This window comes from Lepisma saccharinum, chromosome 1 (assembly GCF_977018435.1).
Source record: "Lepisma saccharinum chromosome 1, izLepSacc3.1, whole genome shotgun sequence".
NCBI classification, from domain to species: domain Eukaryota; kingdom Metazoa; phylum Arthropoda; class Insecta; order Zygentoma; family Lepismatidae; genus Lepisma; species Lepisma saccharinum.
In genome coordinates, this window is record NC_139229.1 from 98,805,861 (window position 1) to 98,831,762 (window position 25,902).

Consider the following 25,902-nt stretch of genomic DNA (forward strand, 5'->3'; position numbering starts at 1 on the left):
CTCCTTCCAGTGTGTGACTCCAGATCCCCCAACTGAAACAGAAACTGAAGTAGAAACTATAACTCCAACAGAATGTCTAACTCCATCAGAACGTTTAACTCCGCCTGATATCAAAATAGTACCCATGGAACCACCAGTCATACAGAGAAGAAAGATTACATCAGTTCCTTCACAGCCTTTGAGAGGTGGAATGCCACTCACGAGAGAAGATGCATGTGATACGTTTGGAAAAACAGTGTCTTTTAAACTGAGAGAAATGGAAAAAATGCAACGTTTGTTAGCTGAAAACTTGATCCACCAAGTGCTTTTCAAAGGGGTACTTAATCAGCTTTCGCAATCTACGATAATAACAAATGCTGAGGAATCAAATGAGGCAACTGTAACAAATCATGATGCTAATATCATTGAGTGCCAAGATCATCCCACGTGCAACTATATCAAAGTGGTAACTTGTGAAGAATTCCGGTAAAGTGTAATTTGTGTGAAGACATATATTGTGAGACTATGTTACTTCCTTCATCATAGTAATGTACTACAAGAGTGCTCACTGTAAAGTTAAGAAAGTGTCCTTTCAATTACATTAGTTGCCTGGCTTGTAAGGGAAGTTTAGAAGCCACTCTGTGACCATTTCATTTGTGCAAATAATGCACACTTGAGGTTTTGCATATTGTCACCATAGACACCCACCCTGGACTGCATTTTGCAGACTGGCGAGGCTCTGGCATCTGGACCTGTGACCAGTATAATACTCTATGGGACTTGTGTATGTCCTGTCCATATGTGTTTGTGATTGTCCTCTTGTTTATTTCATTTTATCATCATTCCTCCTCATCTTCGCAATTAGCTAAAACTGGCAGAGATGTCAAGCAAAACAAATCATTCATTCTAAACCTAATAATGTATAGAGAGATTAGTCATTGAAAATGCAGGTTTTGTTAATAATTCTAATGCATCCCTTCTTGCTTAAAGATCATTATAATCCTTTGATAGGGCTGTTATAGAGGGGGATACATTTTTGTAGTATATGGTACAGGACTATTTCACAATCAAGGCAGAGGTTAAATAGGTGTCAGAGCACATAAGTGGTCGACTTTGATCTTGTCACCTAATGTCCTGGGTTTGAATGCCAGAGCATGGGGTTTATTAGTTCAATCTAGGGCCAAACCAATACTGGGGCCAATGCATCACTACATATAATGTCAGCCAGTACTGGCATTTTTGTCTCTCATGGGATCTACAAAAATGTCTCTCAACACTTTCACAGAGTCTAGATGTCCTGGAAATTATACAAAATTAGTATTTTGCACCAGTTTTTGTGAAAAACTGAATTCTGTGATTACATGTATTTTAATATTATGATGTAATTCTTGAATATTTTAAATCAAAATTCTTTTGGTGCATATAACTCGAGTAGAATACTTAACACACTAATAATGATCAGTATTTTGAACAGATTTTAATTATTACAATTTTCAAATATTGTTATCAGTGGGAATCTATAAGAGTTTTGACATCAATATGGGTATTTGTTCAAAGGGTATCAGATCAGCCCTAGTGGGGCATTCCAGCGTTACATGTGTGACATTCTACACATCAAATGTAGGGTTCTAGACAGGATATTGGATTAAAATATCCATAATGAACAGATTTCATAGAATTGCAAAGTTTTCTGTGGTGTCTGCTAACAAATGAAAAAACTTGAGTATGATAACATAGCCTGAATGCATGAAAAGCATTAACAAAATGTGTTACCTGTGTGACACTTTAATTAATTGATTTGGTGTTTTAAGTCTACTTTATGCACAGTAAGGCTAATCGGTAGTGGACCTACAGTTTAAAGTGGGATCCGAACCACTATGTGCCTCCACCGGGTATTGAACCCGGAGCCCTTGATTACAAGGCAACAACACTACCACTGCACCATCAGGGAAGCCCGGGTTAGATACCAGGTTGAGGCACATAGTGGTTCAGATCCCTCTTTAAAGTGTAGTTCCAGTTCCAATTAGCCTTTCTGTGTATAAAGTGATCTTAACACAGTAACTCAAACAAACAAATGTTTTAATTAGAAATCAGTACTTCTATAAAATGGTTTCTTGTCATTTTAGCTGCTAGTTTTGTATTGTACCAAAAAACTGTGCTGCTGTAAACAGTTTAAACTGTACCAGATAATATGGAAATTTATTTGAAAATACCTGGAGAAGTCAGGCAATGTATTCTGGCAAAATAATTCATATACATGGTGTATTTTATAATCTAAACTCGCGTACTTTCGACGTGGCCCTTGGCCACGTCTTGTACGCTCGCATGCGTGACCTTCGGCCATGTTGTGGTCAAAATCATATTATAGATGGGATAAAATGGCTGCATGTTGTATTGGATGAAGGGGAACAAGTGCATAAGTTCGCTCATTTGGAAAGTTAGAAAGTAGCTTTATGTGTGTATGGGCACTAACGTACAAATATTCAAAATAGTATTGTCTAATTTCTTAATAATAAACTGAGTAAGTAATAAACGTTTCAAGATAATTAGTCGGATGTTTTGCATAAACGAATAAACGAATTCAATAGCGACACTAAGTTGGAAATGTAATATTTACGTCTTTTGTCATTTTCACATTTTTAAACGTAATTGGAAAATAATTGTTTTCAGTCAATCCCCTCAAATTCCTACCTTGCCTCTGTAATAAATTATTCTGACGCTCGTATTTTGAAATTCGAAAGGTCTAGCATAATTCACTTACAGTAGTTCGGGGTGAAAATAAACTTTCTTTAAGTTCCCTAGCAACGTCCGTTTCCATGGACAACAACAGGCACGGCAAGCTCTAAGGAATTGCATGTCATTATACCCCCTCAACATTTAGTTGAAACAACCACGATGCAGATATTTACGCATTGAGTATAACAATATATACGTAATTGTATCTGGGCTGAAACTCCTTATTATGTAGATGTCACCCTTGTTTCAGGCACCTTTTCAAAACCACGAGTACTTTCGACGTGGCCTTTGGCCACGTCTTGTACGCTCGCATGCGTGACCTTCGGCCACGTTGTGGGCGCAATCACGTTATAGATGGGGTTCCTCAATGACCTTAATGACTTTGAAAATGTCTGCATGTTGTATTGGATGATGGGGAACATGTGTACAAGTTCACTAATTTGTAAAGTTTAGAAAGTAACGTTATGTGTGTATGGGCTCTAATAAAGTACAAATATTCAAAATATTATTGTATATTTTCTTAATAATGAACTGAGTAAGTAATAACCGTTTCAAGATAAGTAGTTGGATATTTTGCATAAACGAATTGAATAGCGACTAAATTGAAAATTCAATATTTACATATTTTGTTATTTTCACATTTTTGAACGTAATTGGATAATAACTGTTTTCCGTCATTCCCCTCAAATCCCTACCTTGCCTCTGTAATAAATGCTGATGCTCGTATTTTGAAAATCGGAAAGTCTAGCATAATTCCCTTACAGTAGCTTCCGGGGTGAAAATAAACTTTCTTTAAGTTCCCTAGCAACGTCCGTTTCCATGGACAACAACAGGCACGGCAAGCTCTAAGGAATTGCATGTCATTATACCCCCTAAACATTTAATTAAAACAAGCACGATGTAGATATTTACGCATTGAGTATAACGTAATTGTATCTGGGCTGAAACTCCTTATTATGTAGATGTCACCCTTGTTTCAGGCACCTTTTCAAAGCCAGGAGTTGATTCATCTGTGTGTTACTTATCTGTGAGAAATATAATGTAGCTGGACAATTAAGAATTGAAGGAAACAATGTGTGCAAAAGAAATGCCCGTGGCAACGGTTGCTAAGGACGTGAGAAAAGGGCATTTTCACCCTTAAGGAAGGGCCGATTGAGGGATTTTTGAATTTTCTCGGCCTTTTGGGACGATTTCATGGGGGGTCGTAATCGGGCGTTTTTCGCCTCCGGGGCTTCCTTCATGGAGAACATTTATGTCAGTGAGTGAGTGAGTGAGTGGTGGGATTGGGGCTTTATATATATTGGATGAGGACTATCCAAACTATGGTTCATGGGCCACATCTGGCCTTCCATAATTTTTTCTTGGTGCCTGCCTTGGTATGCATAAAACTTGTAACTTTATTTTGTGACATTATCTGTAGTGTTTGTAATATAGTCTCCGACCAATTGCTCAAGTAGTAACTGACCCTACATACATGACACCCCTGATCTACTTACGAGTTTCTTTATTCCATATTGAAAAGTTTTGTGGGTCAACCAGGAAAACAAACTGGGTGTTTGGCATTAGTGACAGTGTTGCTCAAGCTTGCCATCTAGCTGGTTCACAGTTTCCACAACTTTTCAAAAAGTTAATCTGTGTGTCAACCTTTTTACACTACATTTTTTGTTGATATTATAAGTGCAAATATCATTTATCATTTATGTAAATGTTCAGTAAATTTTAGAACTATATTGCCTCTATTTTGTATGTATGTTTATATTAAATCCTATCATAATGCAGTACTAATTTGTAATAATTAACATTGATCATTTTTTTACATAACATTTAATGATCATTCAGCGGTCTTTTCACCAGGCAAGGGTGCTCAAACAGATTTCACTCGCTAACCATTGAATTATGGACATGCAATACTTCTCCCATAAAAATTATTGGATTGAAAGTTTTTGTTGTACAATAAATACAAGGATCGTTTATGTACAGTTTCATGGATTTATCTTTTCTAGGTTGATGTATATATGTGGAAAAGTGAGTGACAAAAATTACACATGTATGGTGTAATTGTAAAGCAATTGTTTTTTTTCTTGTTTTGAAGCTACAAACTATTAAAAAAATAATATCTTGTACAATGTGCATGATTTATATTTGCCAATGAGACTTTTTTCGTTGGAAAATTACAAAATGTGTGCTATGGTTAGTTGGTTTATTTGACTTCACATTTGTGCCACTTTCTGGCTAATCCTGAAGATGAGGATAAGTGACGCCAGTGGCGTCGCTAGGTCATCTGCTTTGGGGGGGCTGCAACCAGATACATGACTTACTACTATTGTAAATATTTTTAATGTTTGAAAATAGCAAAGTGATTAATAAAACAATAATATATAACAATCATAAGGAATTAAAACTAACATAGACTTACTGCATTAATGTTTATGAAAAGGCCTCCCCGATGGCGCAGTGGTAGCGTCGTCGCCTTGTAATCAAGGGGTCCCGGGTTCGATACCCGGTGGAGGCACAAGTGGTTCGGATCCCACTTTAAACTGTAGGTCCAGTCCCGATTAGCCTTACTGTGCATAAAGTGGACTTAAAACATCAAATCAATCAATCAATGTTTATGAAAACAGAAGGATATTCTTATCCTGTTTTTCTAATGCTGGTGAACTATGTCTTTATGTATCAGCTGTATTCTGCGGTTCGAATTTCTTGCATAATTATCAATAACACAATCCACACACAATTCATGACACTCTTCCTTTTCTATGGCCAGTATGTCAAGTGAGGAAAGTCTGTCTTGGCCCATACTATTACGCAAAAATGTCTTGATTCTCTTCAAACAGCTAAAACTCCTCTCACACGATGCTGATGTCACAGGATATGTCACAGCAATTTGCAACATTCTGCATAAGTTCGGAAACATGTCTTTTGGAATGGCATGCATTAAATGTACTATGGATGTGATGGTGTACGTCAAGTTCTTTAGGTAATTTTTTGCAACCATGATTTCAGCGATCCGCACTTGTAATTGAAAATAGTCACAAAAACCACTCAAGAATTGAGGGTTCAAAAACAAGTCAAAATTTGTTGTAAGTAAAGAAGGTGACATATGCTGAATTCTAACCAGAACACTGGAAGTTGCTTTATCTTTGAAACGAGTTTCCAGCTCATTTATCATTCGATCAACGATAGTGTAAAAAAGTCCGCAGAATGCAGGTTTATCGGTATCAGTTTTGTGCCCCAGGGTTTCATTTACAACGTGGTCTTTCAGTGATGATGGTAATGTGTGAACATGTTTGTGAACTTTTGAATAATATTCAACACTTGTTTCATTGAGAGTTACCTTCTGTTTCGCAAATGACTCTGCCTCTTTGTATACAGAGTTAAAATATTCTTCATTTCGCATAACTCGTAAAGTGTCAAGCACTGCATTAACACCTGCAATTGCCTCCGCAATATCAAGGCTTGGTGACTGCAACTTGTTATTGAGAATTTCTGTTAAGGACAGAAGCTCAATGAAAATAAACAGACACGTCATGATTGAGAATTTTCTCAAAAAATCATAAAGGCCTAGGGCTGTACATTTATCTGCTGAATCTGATGGTTTCCTTAGATATTTCAAAAGAGCATCATAAGTTTTTCTCACCTTATTTGGCAAGCCCATCTAGTGCTACTTAGATTTTTTAGTTCTGCACGAACATTTACTTCGAATAATAAATTTGTCCATTGTTGTACGAACAACAGTAAATGTCACAAAAAACTTTGATAACAAACACACAATATCACAAACTCCGTAACACAAAATGCACCACTACCGTTTCCTCGCGTAGCAACCGTTGTGAATATAGAACAAATAACGGCGATCGTTTGCACTGTTACCAGCTAAAGACATGATGTGTCAGATGTAAGATCGTGGTTTAAAAAAAACTATGTCACAACGAAACGATTCTTTCCCAGAATATGTATCTAGAGGTATGTTCCTGCATTAACAATTGTTCAAATATGTTTTCTCAAAATACTGTATGTAATAATAGCTAAAAATTGGGGGGGGGGGCTTATAGAGGGATTGGGGGCTGAAGCCCCCCCTAAAAGGGCCTAGCGACGCCACTGAGTGACGCTATGATGAAATTGATGAAGGAACACTCACAAAGATCACACATGGCAAGGCCAGGAGGTACTTTATTATTATACAGACTATGTCATTTGTCTACGTGGCAAGGAATGCTTACGAGGTTAGGTTAGGTTCCATTAGCATAAATACAATGAAAAATTATTATTTAGGCTATATTTATGCTAATCAGTGGCATGGCGTGACTTTTTCGAAAGTGTTACCTGCCATCAGACGTTATCATCTCCACCCTACCCCCCCCCAAAAAAAAAACATGCCTTTGATCAGGATTTTTTTCCCCCCAATCCGCTCAATGATTTATTTAGCCACAATCACTCCTAGAAAGAACTATCACTCATGAGAGAGTTACCATGAAAATTCAGTGAATAGTAGTCGAGCCTTGTCAACCATCTCTGTTTCTTTGCAAAGAGGTGGAAAGGGGAAGAATAACCACACATTTGGGTCAGTTTGACTTTTCTGCGTTGAGCAGACGACAGAATTCCCCTCCTGCAGTGATGGGAGGAAGTCCAGATGTACGTACTACTGTTGCCAACTTAGTTTTTTGGAGCAAGGTTTGTCCAAATCACGAATCGCACCAAGCACTTATATTTTTGTCTATTACGTAAACGGTCTCAGTTGTAGTTAAATCCAACTTTGGCTTTGCAGTCTAGCTCTTGTTGCTTCAGAGAAATAGTATCCCCATTTTAGGCAGGATTTAGCTCTTTTCTGGAAATCCAATGTGACAACACTTGCTGATCAGATATGCCGCAACGGCAACAGGGCCCCTAAACAGGCATATGAATAACCCGCTAGCACACTTGCCTCCAAGTCTTTCCCTGCTGTTCCCTTGCATTGGCGGGCACCAGTAGCGAAGCGTAGTCTTACGAAGGAGGCAAGCAATGTTTCAGTACAACAAAACATGTAGTACAACGACATGCGGAGGGGAAAGATTCAAGGTTTATAGCCTCATTTACCCAGTCGCTGGATTTGTCAGAATATCGTAATAAAGTGACTGTACTAAAAATAAACCATATGATCCGCAAACGTCACATTTACTTTTTAAAAAAAATCCAGGTAACGTTATTCATATGATATTAAACGTTTTGCATATGCGAACTTTCCGCATACGACTAAAGGGAGACGGAATTTCTTACTTACTTATTAGTACCTTTATTTGTTCATTATTATTTAATATGGTCAAACGGTGACCAAAACCGATTTAGATTAAAAAAAAATGGGAATCATTTGTTTATTTTACGCTGCATGATGTAATTTAGTATTTTTGGGCACCCTAAAAACCGCATTGGAGTAACTTAAATACTAAATAAAAAGTTAAACACAAACAATAAAAAAATCATTTCAAAGTAAAGAAACACATGCATAGACGATGTACTCACCACAATAAATTTCAAACTCTTGGTGTTGGTCGACCCCCTTCCACGATTTTCATTTTAACACTTATCTCTCTCGAGCTAAACGAAGCAATTTTCAATTGCTCAATAATACACCCGCACTTCACATCAACCGTTCCTAAATACGCGTTCATTCCGATAAATTCACAGCACAAAACACGAAGCAACAAACACTCACACTATCCCACGCGCTTTCCACAACTGCAAATGCAAGCATCCACACAAGATCACTTTGAAAATCTCTGAAACAACAAAGTGATACCAACCTATTTCCTTAATTTTATCAGTCACAAAGGAAAGATATATCAGTTTGGAGATAAAAATTACGCGGAGGAATCAGAATCATTTCAGCAGAACGAGTATGTACATTAATATTTAAGTAATAAAGTGTCATTCAATGGCGTGCCCGGGGCGAAGGGGGGGGGGGGTGGATGGTAGACATAACCCCCTTTTGGCCCAGTATATCTAAGAAAAAACGTCAAAGGAAGAAAAAGATGACAAAATGGGGACCGTATAAAGACCCTGGGAACACCACTTGCGTCATAATAATAGAACTTAAAACATATTTGGGCCTCCCCAATGGCGCAGTGGTAGTGTCGTTGCCTTGTAATCAAGGTGTTCCGGGTTTGATACCCGGTGGAGGCACAAGTGTTTCAGATCCCATTTTAAACTGTAGGCCCAGTCCCGATTAGCCTTACTGTGCATAAAGTGGACTTAAAACAACAAATCAATCAATCAATCATTAAAACATATTCTTGTGCTCATAATATGCAGAATGTATACGATTTACTTCTATGCCATGTACAAATATCAGTAGATAGTTCTTTCTCAGATAGCTTTATTTTCACCCCAAGTTTTATTCAAAAGCAGTCAATTTATTGATTGTAAAATTTGTGAAAGAGCTCACTTGAATTACTGCGTAAATAATTTGGCAGTTGCAAACACTGGTAGCGGTCAACACTTCTGGCGTAATTTGAGCTGGACCGACCAGGAAGCAGGGTGCAGGACCAAGGTCCGTCCAATCTTCCCTCCCTCCCTGAGAAAACTCTTCACGGGGGTGCAGAAATTCCACTGCCCCAACTCCCAATGTCAACTTTTTTTACGCGTTTTACATTTCGCGAAATCTAAAATAATTTGTAATATAATATGATATATATGGAATTTAGAACAGTGATAATAACTTCTTTTAGTTATTTTATGACTAACAATTATTATTATATTTGCGATCTTGTTTACGTGTTCATGAAGACAAATATTCGTTACTAGTTTTTGCTGGCAACGTACCCATAGATGACTCCTTCTGCTTTCGGTTGAACTCTGCTATTTTCGGGAATCACGCAAGCTCGGAAAGCACAGCTTTTTGTAGAAGCTTTGTGGACGGGTTCCACCAGAATTTCACTCTTCGCCATGTGACTCCTTCGGAGGCCTTATTTTCCCGCAGAACGGCTGCAAGCATTGAGGCTGGTGCTTGCTACAGAGCTGCTGGGGGAGTTTGCGGCCGCATTTTTTCGCGAAATCAAGTGCGATGGAAACTAAATACGGTTAGAACATTAAGTACATTAGATGATATTCGAATTATGCAAGCAGTGCTTGCATTGCTTGTACTATATCTTCGCCTCTGGTGGGCACCCTTTCCTCTTGAGGGTAGTGGAATGGTCTGTCTCTTCGCTTTTGTCGGCTGCAAAAAAAATGTCCTCTGCAATATACACTCAACTGCATATACACTGGTTACATGCATGCCACCCCTCCGATGCTAATGGAACCTAACCTCGTAAGCATTCCTTGTCAAGTAGACAAATGAGTTAGTCTGTATAATACTAAAGTACCGGCCAGGATTCGAACCAGGGACCCCTGACAACACTCTGCCACAGAGGCTGGCTGATGTGCTATGGACATATAATATAACAAACCAAGGAGTATGAATAACAGCAAAATTTGACAGATTGTTCCATTAATACAAAAGCACCAAACATAATGAACAACATTTATAAATGTGGTGAAAAATACATAATCGAAAGCAGTAGCACTAGCTTTGGACCTTCTTGATGGCATAAAAGTGACATCATCACTTCGTAATCAAAGGTTCCCAGATTCAATACCCAATGGAGGCACATAGTAGTTCACATCCCACTTCAACTGAATTAGCATATCTATGCATAAAGTAGACTTCAACTTAGCACCAACTTCAAATAAATAGGGGCTAGCAAATTACCTGAGGTCAAGTGTGTGTCAGTAAGGTGAATTAGTCTGGAAAGAGATTACCCTATCTACTGAATGTGTTTGCTTGAGAAACAGTGTTTCCTTTTCTTGCCGGACAGTGTAGCCAATTCATATTACTGGACTTTAGACAGATATTGATATACACAAAAAATGTGCTTATGTATCCTAATACCTGTTTATTTAATGTGATTAATTTCGGTAACCACATCCGATATGGAAGGTGACGGAGATTACCAAAATTAATCAAACTAAATAAACAGGTACGTAAGCACGTTCTTGTGTATGTTAATAAAACTAGCCAAGATGGTCTCACCTATCAGGAGATTCCACCAGCTGGAGAAAGCTTCTCGTGCATTCATGGGCAAACTGTTGGAACTATTCTTGTGCTGGAAGTAATGAAATGCTTTTGACATAGCACCAAGAGAACAACTATGGGAAGCAATTGTAAGAACAGGAGAATATCTATCACTTATGCAGAATGCACATAATTTGCAGGGAAAATTTCAAATAAGTTCAGGGTAGATAAAAGTTTAACATAGGGAGATTTTAAAGTAGGAAACAGAAAAATGAGACTGATACATATGTAAGTGCCTGAAGTGGAAAATGTTAGCTGGGAGAATGTTTGGTCGTACCTTCCGTTTAACTGGGAAGGGGGTGGGTAACTTCTATGTTTTAACATGGTGAGAAAGACTATATGGGGATGCTTTGCAAAAAAAATTCTAGTATAAGGGGATTTCATCCTCAATATTGAGAGCTACAATGCTACAGTGTGTGGTGATCGAAGTGACACCCATAAAATCTCGAATTGTCCACACCATATCCGCCTCAAGCGATTATTATTATTTTGTTCGTTTCTGGAACAAAAATATTGAGAATTTACTTTTAAGCCTATCATTTGGAATTTCCCGAAGTCGGGATAGTGACGGGATTTTTTTCTTTTCGAGCTCCTGATACCACGCGCCCATATATATTTTTTCTTGTTTTTAATAGTTTCGATCGAACAGTTACCTTTGGCTAAGGTCGAAATCGAAAAAAACGTGGTAGAGTAAAAATGAGGCAGTGTCTGCTGCCACGTTTTTTTTTTTCTGCTTGGACCTCAAAAAAGATGCGCGTGGCAGTAGACTCGGTCTTTGTTTTATCGTGATTTCATCATGCTATGTATGCAATGGACATTTCCACTTTGACATGAAAAACGTTTTAAATCCATTCATTTTACAGATAATGACACAAACATGAGACGTGCAAAATTTCTCGGCGATATTTGTTTCGGTTCTCGAGAAACACGCCTTCAAACACAGCTGAAATTCACCTACTACGTCACGGATTTGAAAACGTCCTCTCCACAGACAGGAGGTCCTCTGACGTCATCACTTAGAAATGCGTGTAGGCGGGGCTTCTGCTCGTCCCGTCAACTTAGCATGAGTCGCGGAATCGACAGCAAATGCACGTGTTACTGTGTAAAACAAGTATCTTACAACTTCCAGTGCAAAAATCTGTGCTCCATTTCTTGGAGATGAATTATGCCCTAGCAATATAGTAGTATTTACCATAATTCAGCCACTCGGTAGAGAGTTTTCCCATTAGGGTGACAAAGCAAACCTTGTAACAGTCAATGGCTGAACACGTGAACAGCCTTGTTCATTGCGAATACATAGGTTAGTTCTGACTGGCAAGAACTTAATGTTATAGGAATGCCTTTTCTGGAATTACAATTATTTTCGTCATAATATTTTCTTCACAAATTTTAAGATAATACTTTTAGAACACACTGGTCTACACGCCAATTTCTGCAATATAAGAGGTGATACGGTATAAAAAGGTACGGTGAGTTTTTAAATTCCCTGCAGTAAATGACAGTTTTCTTCAGTTAATATATATATATTGCAAATTTTTGTATTTAGCCTACTTTTACGTCGCTTTTTCGTTCACTTTGTTTAACCGCAACGACGAGAACGCATGGTTAATTTATTATGTATCATCTCTAACATCACATTTCTTCCCACTTTTGGCTAATCGCTACAATGGAGATGAATAACTACAAGCAGTATTCGAAGTCGGGGTGCAGGAGTACAACTCCCCCCACACACATGGACGTCCGCAGGATTTTTTCCAGGGAGGGGCAAGGAAGGTATTTTTTTCCAGGGGGGGCCAAACAAGGCACATTTTCTCCAAAAAGTGTTGTTCTCTAAAAAAAACATTGCTTAAATTTGAATTTATGATGTTCATGCAATAATTAACACAATTATTGTGGCTAAAATGAAATTATATGTGTGAAATACATCATTTTTGGTTGACTTTCATTTTCCAGGGGGGGGGCACTGCCCCCCTTGCCCCCCCTTCCGGACGCCCATGCCCACACACACACTACCACCAACTGCACAATCTAAGTATCACCCAAGCTGCCATGATATGAGACGAACTTTTTCTTCTGTCCCATCTCATTTCGAAAACATTCACTTGTCCCATCTCCTTTTATGAGACGAGACGGAACATGCCTCGTCTCGTAAGCAACACTAACATTAACAATAGAAGCATCCCCCTAGCTGTCCCCAAAGTCTCGAGCAAACATCTTCCCATGTAACAATTTCCAGTTCAATGAAATGTCACTCACAAGGAAACAGTCATGCCCAGGTCGAGAGTCAAACCTGGAACATGCGACTTCCTCAGATACATCATGAATTTTGTGTATAATAATTACAACGCCAGTTCATTCCTGGTAATTCTGAATCTGCAGTTTGGTTTGCATATATAAGCAGGATAATATATAGTTTTCGAGGGCTGTTCCGTCGAAACGAGGAGTCAAAATAAAAATAATAAAAATAATATTAAGAAAGTTTTTTTTTGTATTTATAATGATAAGCCTTTGTATACGTTGTTAATTCTATATTTTTCTAGACTTGAGACGAGAACGAGAATTGCCCTCCCAAACCGAGACGGATGTTTATAAATCGAGACGAGACTGTCAATAAGACATTTACAAATAAACACGAGACAGACATTTTCAACTCTCAACGAGAACGAGACCAAGGCTGCCATGTCTCGTCTCGATAAGATCCTTAGTGGTGAAGTTGTGAACCAACCAATTAATGAGTTCGGGGTAACGAGATGAGGCGGCTTTTCTCGCAGTACAAAATTCAAAATAATTATATCGTACCATTTCAGTATGGGATATTGTTATACACATGGACGTATATATAGTTCACGGGGGGGGGGGGGAGGGATGGCTCAACTTTTGGTATGATTAGGGTTGCTTTATTTCGTAAGTGAAAATCCAGGACACTGCTGGCCGGAAGCTTGTTGGGGAGCATGGGGGGAGGGGATGTTGGACCCGACAATGTTGTGTGTTTGTAGTCAGGAAGTCACGCCACTTAGTATTGATACTTTTCTGTTCATCTTGTGTCACTACGTTTTTAAGAACCAAATTTCTTTAATATGATTCGAGGGGGAAAAATAACTGATTTGACAGTCTCAATGCAGTTTCTTATCGCAGAAATTCCGAAACTATCAGGAAATTGCAGATATTGGTCTGCAGTCCCATCTGGTGTGTGGAATTACGAAATTTCCTTCCCATCCGTATCCCATCCTATACGTCTCTAATTTAAGAGAATGAAATAAGTCCGAAGGATTTTTTTATGAACAAGCGGATAGAACAAGGAAACTGGTAATTTTAGTTAACCAAAAAAAGAGGGGGGTGGACCCGTTGAATCCCCCTTAAATACGCCCATGGTTATACACATTATTTCCTTGTAATGATTATACATAAACTAAGTATAGATATGTACTGTGCAACTAATGTAATCTTCTCAGTGTATTTTCTCTTATCTGCACAAAAATATTTGATCATAATTTGCGCAACAGAAATGGAACACAAACTGAAATTGCTTTTTGGAAAAGAAAGTTAAACAGGCTTTATAAATAAAGTGAAGAATGTGAAAATTCCTATTTTGCACTACATAGGTTACGGTAAATATCGATAAATATAAGTTTAGAAAATATTTTTGAGTGTCTGGTCAGCAACCAATTTTATAAGCAATATATTTCGCATGGCCTGAGAACACACACGCAGCTGAACCCTTTCATTTATCTTGCACGTGAGCAGCACGGATATTTCATAGAAGAATGATCATTACAAAGCATAGCTTTCCTTTCTCCTATCGCTCCTTCTTCTATTATTTAAATCGGTACAAATTTGTAAAACTGCTGCACGTGTTCGCTCACCGTGGGCTACCCATCCGGCTGGACGCTCGAAGCAGACGACAAACGAGCTCTCCCTAAGGAGTGACGTAGTAACATGGCGGCGGCGTGTTTTCAGCGCAACGCTAGCCTAGCAACTTTGGAAGTCTCGTTTCTGCCTTAAACTGGACGTAGAGAAACGCGAGAACTTGCAAGGGTCATTTTTCCAAGGTGTAGTTTTTAAAATTGTTGTAAAAAAAATTGAGTGGAAATGTCCATTACGTCTGCAACACATACTGTGAAGTTGTAGCGATTACTTTCACAAAAATGTTTTAAGATTATGTCCCTCAGCATTCTTCTAATAATAAACCTAAATGCTCTCGTAGTTAGGTTAAGTTCTGCTCGCATTAAAATAATATCGCTAAATGCTTTCTAAAGACAAAGGTTCTAAATTACCTGTACATTCATTCCCACTAATCATAAGCTTGCATTTCTCTCGTCTTAATCTGTTCTTAAGATTTGTAACATCCTCTTAGCATACGAATTACGTAGCAGCAGCAAATTTGACGCTTATTCATACTGCTGACACGTGCGTGGCAGCAGACTCGGCAAAAAAATAATGCTCCGGGCTGTTTACTTTCTCGTGGTAGATAAAATTTCGTGGCTATAGCAAGGGGCAAAAATGTCGGGGGAGAGGCACTGCCCCCTCTAATCGCCAACACTGTGCTAGGTTATTAGCTTCATATGTTGTATTGTTTTGAAATTCTGTTGATGCAAAGGAGATGCTGGTGTCCTGCTTTTGCGGAAGCAAAACAAAAGAGACCGATTGAAAATGCTGATGGACGATTCGCTTATTACTTTTGCCGTTTACGTAGTACTGTACTTTGATGGTGGAGACTTTGCTAAACTGTTTGCGAGAGTCGAATCGGTAGAGTCATTTAGGTCGCTCGAGTAACGCGTCGCCATAGTTGAATGGTTCGGTTCACTTCTTATTTGTGTTGTTCCGACATATTCTTACACAGATAAGGCTCTTTCTTGGTTGCAGGAATGAAGATGAACTAAGCATTTTCTTAGTGATTTGTGTAAATTTTTTTTATACCGCTGAAAGTCACCAAAATACCATATGATAATTGGTTGAGACTTGGTATAAAATTGATTCAGTTGGTACTGTGTCTGTTCATAATTGTGATAAATAAGAGTACAGCGGGAACTGCAAACAGAATTGCAAATGTTTAATAGTAAATCTTCCTCATAAACTTTTATAGCATATCATTGAATGTAACCTATCATTAGTTTATAATGCCCAAGAAAAGAAGTACCGTTTGGCACTATTTTACTGCTGCGAGCAGAGAATCAGCAACTTGTAACATTTGCAAAAAGACCCTTGCATACCAATCTTCAATTTCCAATTTGCGGAGACATGTTACGAGAACGCACCACTTAAACATAGATGAAACTGAGATCATCGAAGCTGGTGATGCAGCTATGAAATTTGACGACAATTCCATCGATGAAGTAAGTAACCCTTTGTGAATGGTAGACCATTGGAAATAACGGCAATGGTTCCGATTGTATTATGATTTTTTCAAATTTCCTTGCAGAAAGACTATTTGGTACTACTTTGCTATACCGGAGACACCTATCAATGATTTATTTCGCAATTTTTTACATTGCTAACGTACTATTCTGCATTGCGGAACATTTTTTTAGGTGAAATAATTAATATCTAACGAAAATAATGTATATTTTATTTCGGTAAATTTCTCGTATCGGACAAACGGCTGAAATTTGCTAGTTCATTTAATTTGAATATTCGTACTTACGTATTCTGCATTGAGAAACATTGCTGAAGGTGGCATTTCGCTTATTTCACGGAAATAAGCTCTATTTGCGACATACCGAGTAAGTTTTCTTCGTATCTTTTTGCCTTCGGTAACACGCAAAATGGCGGTCACAGTTTCACTACCGTACTCGGCATGAAGTGTTTCCACCCCACTGCACCCAAAAATACCTACGTAGCCCCACGAACCATCCATACATACACCACGAACCATTTCCGCTAAGGTTAGGTTGGGTCACTATAGGTTACAATAGTGAGAAAATGGTTTCGAAAAAATATGCGTAGCCCCATACACCATTCTCGCATAGCCCCACGAACCATTGATGCATAGCCCAACGAACCATTGACACATAGCCCCACAAACCATTTGCGGAAACGTACCTTCTTCAGTTACAAAAACACGTGTTTGGAAACACTGACCGGGATTACGTCATCACACACAGGCTACATCCACCTGGAAGTAAATGGATGCAAGAGCTTTCGTGCATCGCTCACACATTTATATCGAAAAATAGATGATTTACCGGCAAAATTCAATGAACGATGCGAGAAAACACTTCCCCGAACTTCCACAAGTCTAAAGAAACTGCATTCGGTAAGTAATTTCTTCTGTAAATTTGAAGAAATCCGTTTGTCCGATACGAGAAATTTACCAAACCAATTACAAACCATTAATGTACACTCTATGTAGAATTGGGAATATATCAAACCACCAGCATTAATACAACATAATCATGCCAGATTCTGGTGGTGCAGGAACGTTAATCATTTGGTGGGGGGGGGGGTACAAAATTCACACGCCCTTGGCACATTATACCTAGGTATAATGTGAAGACATGGTAGACATGTTCCATTTTAGAACAGCACACACTTTTTTTAATGCAAAATTTGCATAACAGCCAATCCATGAAAAGTGGGAATTTCAAGAGAAAATGGAAAATGAAATGTGAAGAATATTTGGTAACAGTATGGTATAGTGAAAACACATTTCTTCAAATTTACAGGAGAAACTACTTACAGAACTGAGTTTCTGTAGACTTTAGGAAGCTCGTGGAAGTGTTTTCTCCCTTCGTTCAACTTATTCGGCCGGTAAATCATGTATTTTTCGACATTAATGTATCTCGGATGCACGATAGCTCTTGCCACCATTACCGTCGACTATGTGAATCAAATGTTCTGATTATGTAACCCGCTGTTAGTGTAGCAACCACACGGTAGTTTTACAAGATTACGTGTGAGCGTTTTTTTTTGTTTTTCAATTTAATTTTCTGTTTACCTAACCTTCCGTGAATGGTTTGTGGATCAATTTTCGCCTAAAAACCTTCTGTGAATAGTTTGTGCGGCATTTTTCGGTTAATAAGATTGGAAACACTGCATATCAGCTGATATAGACAACGTGAGTCAAGATTTGCCTGCCATATTGTATGTAACGTAAGCTAATTAGCAACGAAGAATAATGTGAAAAAAGCAAAATCCCACGTTCAAAAATGTTCCGCTATGCATACAGGTAAGTACAAATGTAAATAATTAGGAAATGAACGAGTGAAATGTGTTTTCACTATACCATACTGTTACTGAATATTTATATCTACAGTAGAATTGATAATCCATATATTTTAAGAAACCAACTGACATTTGCATTTATTGTACTTCTTTGTTTCATTTTCTCATCACTAAATGCAACTGTTGTCACTAGGTCCAAGTTTCCATTCAAACATGTGCAAGTTTGATAGCTTGTAACAATCGAATGGAGGAAGTGAAGAAACATACTTAAGGTGGGAAATAAAGAAGCACTGTTGTAGTTTTCAACATAGCAATAATTAATTGTAAGGCACGTGCTGTTTCAAACTTATTAAGATTTTTATTAGTAACTACACGATGTAACCTCTTATACAAAAATTAGTGATTAATTCATGTAAAATTGAACATAGGTTTGTTATTTACACCAAAACCTCAGAAAGTAATAATGGAGTCATATCTAATGTATTAGCTAAAATAATTGATTTATAAATATATTAATTCCTTTTAAAAAGTGTAACGGAGGTTACTTGTCTGAAATTGTAATATTACTATTTAGCTATCTGGTTATGGAAACTACTATGTTACACTATATTAAACATAACCTAAGTTAGTATGTCGGAATATATTAATATATTAATACATTAATGTCTACACTGATGATGATAGTAGTACATTATCTACCATATAAGTGTTCTTCTGACGTTCCTGTGCCATCAGTTGCAAAACCTATATCGGTTTGATCTCACACCACAAAATATTAAGCCAGGAAGATATGTTTTGGTTGATTTCAAGGTTGGCACTAAAAGTCATGGGAACGACTTAAGATGACCGGACCCCTCTCCAATTTTCTTCATATTTGGCATACTTACTAATTGAGGCCTCCTAATCACGAATCTGAAGTTAAAATTTGTCGGAAACGTCTAGAAATTGCAAAATAAGCAAAAATAAGGTGTTAGTTTTAGAAATTTTTTGTTTCACAACCACATATACCACGACACCAAATTTTAACTATGTTTGCCTATCCTAACCATGCGCCAATGGTTCGTGAGGCTAGCATCAATGGTTCGCAATTTCTAGACGTGACCGACAAATTTTAACTTCAGATTCATGATTAGGAGGCCTCAATTAGTGAGTATGTCAAATATGAAGAAAATCGGAGACGGGTCCGGTCATCTCAAATCATACCAAGTCATGTTTGATATAAGTATGCAGGTATCTGTCAGACTGGCTGTGACAATGATGAAGTGGTATTTCTAAAATTATATGGAAGCGATGGTAAAATATTTAAGATTGATGAACATGATGAAAAGTATGTAATGAACAAATAGACAAAATTCTACCTCCTGCAAATATGAAGATTATAGGAAACAGGGTTCTGTACGAATTTCCATATCCAGTTGGTGTGTATGAAAAGTAACTTTTTGATACAATAACAAAGAGTATCCCAATCTTGAAGCAAGTAACTTAAAAAAATCATGTACTTTACCATTATTTATGTTAGTTTTTTTGTGCAAGTGTAACTTTACTTTCTTTGCACATTTGTCTTCTCTCTGTAACGTGCAGTTATTAACTTGTATCTTATTTTATACATTTTTTCATAATTTCCAAATCCACTGCACGATATTTCCTATTGATCTCAAGTTGACATCCTGAACTTAGTAACAGTTATAAAATACTGCATGCTATAATGTTGTATTTTCTTTATACCGATGATTTGATATGTAGTCTTCAAAATCTTGTATTATGTTTTGTTACTACCATACAACTAATTTCCATTAAGATGTGTACGTTGACAGACTGCCTATAGTTTTATATATTATGTAACGCATTCTGTTATAAACATAAAATGATTTATTTTAAGATATACTGCCTCAGGAGTAGTTCAGTTACCTATCTGACATTACTTGTAACCTCCGTTACCTATCAAATAAATCATAAATCAATCAGTTTAATTTTTCTCCTACAAATTAGTTGTTGCAGTTTACAGTTTGATTCTTTAATAAACAGAAAAATTGAAAAACAATATTTTTTTTGCTACACAGAACCAGGGTTCTGATTGGAAAGGTACGAAGTCGTACACCTCTTCCCAAAAAATGTAACCTGTGTTACATATTAAATATTGTTTCTTCTTCAAATAGATTTGATATTTCCACATGAAACTTTCTAGTATAAATGTATACATGTGTATTTACTGACTTAGACTAACAAAGTGGATAGAACAAGATTAATTTGAATAATATATCACTTTGCCTTAGTAAAACTGTAACCTCCATTACAAATGGATTGGCTGATAAATAATTTTTATTTCTTTGTTTTTATTAGAATATATGGTTATTTTAAAAACAGATTTCAAGACCAGATAACAAATCTGAAACATATAAACCTCTGGATCTTGTTCTGGCCTCATTTGAATTTAACGGAAGGGAAAATCAGGAGTTTGAAATATGAAAATTGCTATCAAAGATACATCTATTCATTTCAATACAGAGTGAGATTAAAAAGGGTGAGTACGATTCCCCCTCCTCTATCTTGAGCTATCCCAGCCAGGGTTAATCATCTCCCCACTGAACATAGAAACCATACTATATTGCACATATCATACTTTCATATCATAGTTCCTGTCCAGTTCAGTTTATTTTAATTGTAAAGTTTCATAGCTACATATAAAAAATTTTTTGAACAATTTATGGCAGATGTGCATCACATCCAATGCCTTTTAGAAGCCAATATTTTCTCAGACATCTAGAGGGTGTTTTATTTTTTTTAAAAAAAAAAAAATAAAGAAAAAAAAAGGAGCGATTTTACAATACCGGATGCCTCTCAGATTTCTTTCATATTTGGCATAATCATTGAGGCCTCGTAATCACGAATCTGAAGTTAAAATGTGGGGGTCACATTTTGAAATTGGGAAATAAGCGGAAAGAATGTGTTTTTTTTCTAAATACATGTAAATTGTATGTAAAAAAAAAGGGCCGATGATTTTTTACGTGGGGTTGGCAACACTGATGAAGTTGAGCATGCGCAGGAGCATTCCCTAGTATTCTGTGCTTGCAACAGAGATGGAATCGTCAGAGTGGGGTTGCGTACGTGCGAGTAGCAGTAAGGTGAAATGGCTGCCGTAACACAAAATCCCGCAAAATGTGAAGTGAGATCTGTCATACGATTTCTGAACGCCATAGGACAGAATGCAGCTGACATCCATGGGGAATTGTGTGTCATTTATGGACCGACAGTGATGAGTGAAGGGAAGGTCAGGCAATGGTGCAGAGAATTTCGGGAAGGGTGTTCAAATGTCCATGACGATGAGCGTAGCGGAAGGCCTAGCGTTCAGATTTACGATCTGGTGGAACATGTTAATGAGAAAGTGCATTCTAATCGCAGGTTCACAATATCTGAACTCGCCAAAGAGTTTCCAGAAGTGTCTGCGAAAACAGTGCATCGAATTGTGATGGACAACCTGGGGTATCACAAACTGTGTGGGTACCAAAAATGCTGACAGGTGCTCACAAAGAGCAAAGGAGGACAGCTGCCAGCTGGGGGGGGGGGGGGGGATGATAGGGATGACCTCTTTTCGCACATAGTGATGGGGGATGAAATGTGGATATCGTATGCCACTCGGGAGTCGAAGCAGCAGTCAATGCAATGCACTCTGTTTGAATTTCTTCGCTTTAGGAGAACCAAACACCATCAGTTCACAAAATCATGGGACCAAAAGGGTGTGATTTTTGTGGAATTCTTGGAACCAGGACGAACAATTACAGCAGAGGTGTATTGCGAAACACTGAATAATTTGCAACGTGCCATCCAAAATCGGCGGAGAGGAATGCTATGCTCTGGATTTTTTCTGATCCATGACAATGCCCGCCCACACACAGCTGCTCATACTGTTGAGACAATTGAAAGATTTCGATGGGAACTATTCAATCATCCCCCTTACAGCCCCGACCTTACCCCCAGCGATTTCTTTCTTTTTCTTCACCTGAAAAAGTGGCTTTCATCGAAGTGTTTCAATGACAGTGACAGGCTCAAGACATCAGTTGTGGACTGGCTGCACTCTTAGGCGGCAGATTTTTACGCAGAGGGTATACGGAAGCTTGTGCCACACTATCAGAAATGTCTGGAGGTTAATGGTGACTGTCAAAAAATAGCCAAGGTATGTACTTGTTTATCAATCACAATAAATTTCTTCTCCCATCATTTTCTTGTTTTTAAAAAATATCTGCCCTTTTTTTTGTCTCATAAAAGCAAAAACTTTTCTTAACGTTTTTTCTCGCATCTTGTTTCGATGCTGGGAACTGTTGAAATACAGAATTTTATCCTGAATTGAAACCGGGCAGCACAGGCTCTCAATTGTCACTAATGGATTAACTTTGCAATTACAGTAAACAAAATAAATGATTCATTTGAAAAAAATCAATAAGATGAAACCAGGCCACACAAGCTCTCAATTGTCACTAATGGATTAACTTTCCAATTACAGTAAACAAAATATACGATTTATTTGAAAGAAATCAATAAGATATGCGCTTGGTATGTCTGGTTAAGACACATAGTAATATACATTTATTTTGAACAATTTCTTCAAATATGATACCAGAATTTTGAAGGAGATTGTCTAGCTTTGATTTTGCATATATTTATTCAGTATCGTCTTGGAATTGGAGAGGAAACAAGAGACTTTTCTTTTCTCAGTACTATCTCTAGATTCGAAAAATCTTGTTAGGCATAGGTTTAAGTGTAGTTTTCCGAACACTGTTTTACAAAGTTATGAAAATTATGGCTGAGGTACAGGAGTACATTGTACCCCCATCTTGTTTGTGCAAGTATTTGGTTAAGGATAATTTCTTTTGAAAGATTCAAAAGAAAAGAAGTCCAGTCATATACCCATCTAGTATCTTCAAATACGTAGATGCGACCACGTCTTTAGAAAAGTGTTCACTCCCTCCCCCCCCTATATAAAATAGCATTCGTCTGGAGCATGATTTTCTGAGAGTAAACTGTACCTGATTCCATTGTCCCACACACATTTTGAACAATTTTCATCTTAAAAGGGTTTCCAAGAACACAGGTCAATGAACTAACTAGTAGCAAGCACAATGTAGAAGAATAAGTTTACAATGGTTTGAATTTCTGTGGTAAGGAAGATAATACTTATACATTCTAAACAATAGAAACTGTTTTTATTGAGCGAATTGAAAATAGGTTCTTTTAACAGTAGCACCTTGCATCTGTCAAATTATCTAAGGGGGTACAATTGGAGTTAAAGATTTAGGGGAGTATAATGTATACCCCCTCCTTCCCCCCATTCCTGCGCCACTGCCAGCTTCCATGGTAGTCAGTATAACAGGATATGGAGTCCCCAGGTTCGAACCCTGGTTAAGGCATTGTGCCCCATCTTCGGTTTCAGCATTCATCCTCATTGTCATGATCAATGCAAGAGGTTGAAAATTGATGTAGAAAACCCAAATAAAAAAGACAACTTAAGAGCTAATGGGGCCCAAGTCCCTTTTGTTTTATTGCAATTTTAACATGGTTTGATTTAGATTTACTTCTGTTAACACATACTGCGGAATTTTAGCAATTACTTAACATTTTGTCCAATATATACTTTTGTAGTTGGGTTAGGCAGGCCAGTTTTGGTTCTCTTAGCATTAAAATAAAGTTCTTAAATATATTCTACTAAGGTTTCGATTTACTTCTACATTAATTGCCACTAGTCTACAATATTTACAGTCGCTTGTCCATGGGAAAAACACATGCTTGCGTAATGTAATTTTGAAGTTGTCTTTTTCAACATAAATAACTTCTTTTTGAAATTCAAACAGTGCTCATTACTTTAAGGAAGGTTCAAATTTTGTGTGACAGTGATTTCCAAAATTCTAAGATAATTAGTCTTCCTGCTAGGAGAAATCATAAAACAATCAGAACCGTTGCCGCTAATGGGCTATAGTTTACATGAAATACTGTTGTAAATCGGGAAATTCAAGAAGTGTAAAATGGATTATTAAAGAAAATCCAAAGATTGTTTGTTCTAAGTTCAGGTCGTTTAATTCCGAATTAATCACGATACACATGGTTTGATTTCTATTTATGTCTGTTAACATATACATCAGAGGCTTGGTGATTACTTAATGCGTGTTTTCTGGGGAACTATTTTCCATTCTGTATACTTCTGTCTAGTACTTGCCAGAAGTCACACGGTTTCATTCTGTGGCAATGATCTCACAGCGTGAAACAAAATGTAAATTATGTCATCGTACACTGCACATCATTTTTGTTCTTCCTGTTTTGTCTGCATATGCAAACAATTTACTATGTTCTGTAAGATTTTCTGATGTAAATTAGTTTCATTCCAGAACAGCACCTTAAATTTTTTACATCTCATATTGAGCATTAATATTTTGGGACTTATAAATATCTTTGTATCTTAGAAAAAAAATTGTAACATTGGATTGCTTGGCATTTGTTGGGATATGGTATGGTGTTTTGTGTGCTTCTGACAGCCATAATGTGAATTTGAAAGCAGTCTCTGGTCTGAACCAATTGTGAATCAAGCCTCCCACAAGTCCAGACTTAATCTATGCCATTTTTGCATGTAGGGATACCTGAAACAAGAAGTTTTTAAGTCTGGCCCGAGAACTATCCATTGACAGCAAGATGAAGTCAGGAGGATAACCAGAACCATTTTGAAGGAAACTTTGATACACTTTTCCGACAACATGTGTGTTCGCCTTTGTCATGCCACCAAACTGCATGGTGTCCATATTGAGAACATACTAAAATAAACTTTGAACCTTCCTCTTTCAAGCTGTACCTTGTGTAAGTTTGTATCTGCTGTGGTACTTTTGTAAATAAAGATTGAAATCAGGGCAAGTCAGCTGAAACGCCTTGTAGAACAGTATTTTATGAAAAATTGTCATTTTTACTAACGCTTTCGTTTTTCTCTGTGCAACATGCTAAAAATTAAATTACACATGGCCCAGATTTAGCTTGTTTCTGATTGGTACAAAATAGGTTTGAGTGTGGGACGGGGATAATTTGTAATTAGATGTTTATTTTAATTTATCCTGTGCTTGCAGACTCCCGAGAGCTCTCCAACAGTGGAGGATACTCAGTCACAGCAGACAGCCACACTAAAGGAGAAAAGGAAGATGGTATCATTAAATGAATTCTTGAAAATAAAGGTGAGATTTTATATTTTCTTTTCTTTCATTCACAAAAGTTAATACAGAAATTAGAGATGGGCTGGTACAAAATTTTACCTTTTCTGATATTCAGTCGCCACAGTCCATATGCTCCATAATTAATGCATTTCAGAACATGAAATGGAAACTTTCTGAGGGGGGGTGGGAGAGATGGTATTATAAGAGTACTTTTTGTAACATAAAGCGGCAATTTGGCGCAGTGGTTAGAGGCACCACCTTGGGGAGCTCATCACATTTTATGATACAAGTTCGAGTCCTGGTCCCAGTTTTTTTTATTATTATTATTGTGTGTTCCGTTCACTTCAGGATTTATTGTTGAATGATGCACCTCAGAAAAATCTCAATTATTTTTACTAGGGTTGAGCCGATACCCACCGATGCCGATACTTGAATAATTCCAATTTAAAATAACAAAGGCTAGTTATTACATACGTATAGGGTCATTCCATGTCAAGTGAACCAAATTTTGGTCAATTTTGAACGTGACCATCTCCGATTTTATTCATACTTAGTTGTTATGAAGTACCACCTAAGGTAGGAAAAGTTGCAGATTTGTATCTGTTGTAGTTCTCCAGTTAGAATCCTCTGAAATATGGAAAAAAGCACAATTTTCGGCACACATGCAATCATAAAAAACTCATAATTCAAGCTAGAATTAATGAAGGTTGGGATAAGAACCAAATTGTTGCTTTTGCTATGAGCTTTAATTAGATATAT

The 25,902-nt window shown here is 37.4% G+C and overlaps 1 protein-coding gene across 3 annotated transcripts in view; it reads left to right on the plus strand.

Moving 5' to 3' along the window:
- The window catches only part of LOC145998591 (uncharacterized), a 62,707-nt gene that overhangs the window by 25,157 nt on the left and 11,648 nt on the right, over nt 1-25,902 (plus strand). Inside the window, exons 1-2 of one of the 3 annotated variants that reach the window (XM_083135052.1) lie at nt 15,547-16,134; nt 25,060-25,164. In XM_083135052.1, coding sequence (XP_082991178.1) covers nt 15,919-16,134; nt 25,060-25,164 — 321 coding nt within the window. In that variant the 5' untranslated portion in view covers nt 15,547-15,918. Of the gene's footprint in view, nt 1-10; nt 3,190-15,546; nt 16,135-25,059; nt 25,165-25,902 lie in introns of those variants that run through there. The other 2 variants (XM_083135044.1, XM_083135036.1) reach the window with 2 other exon arrangements.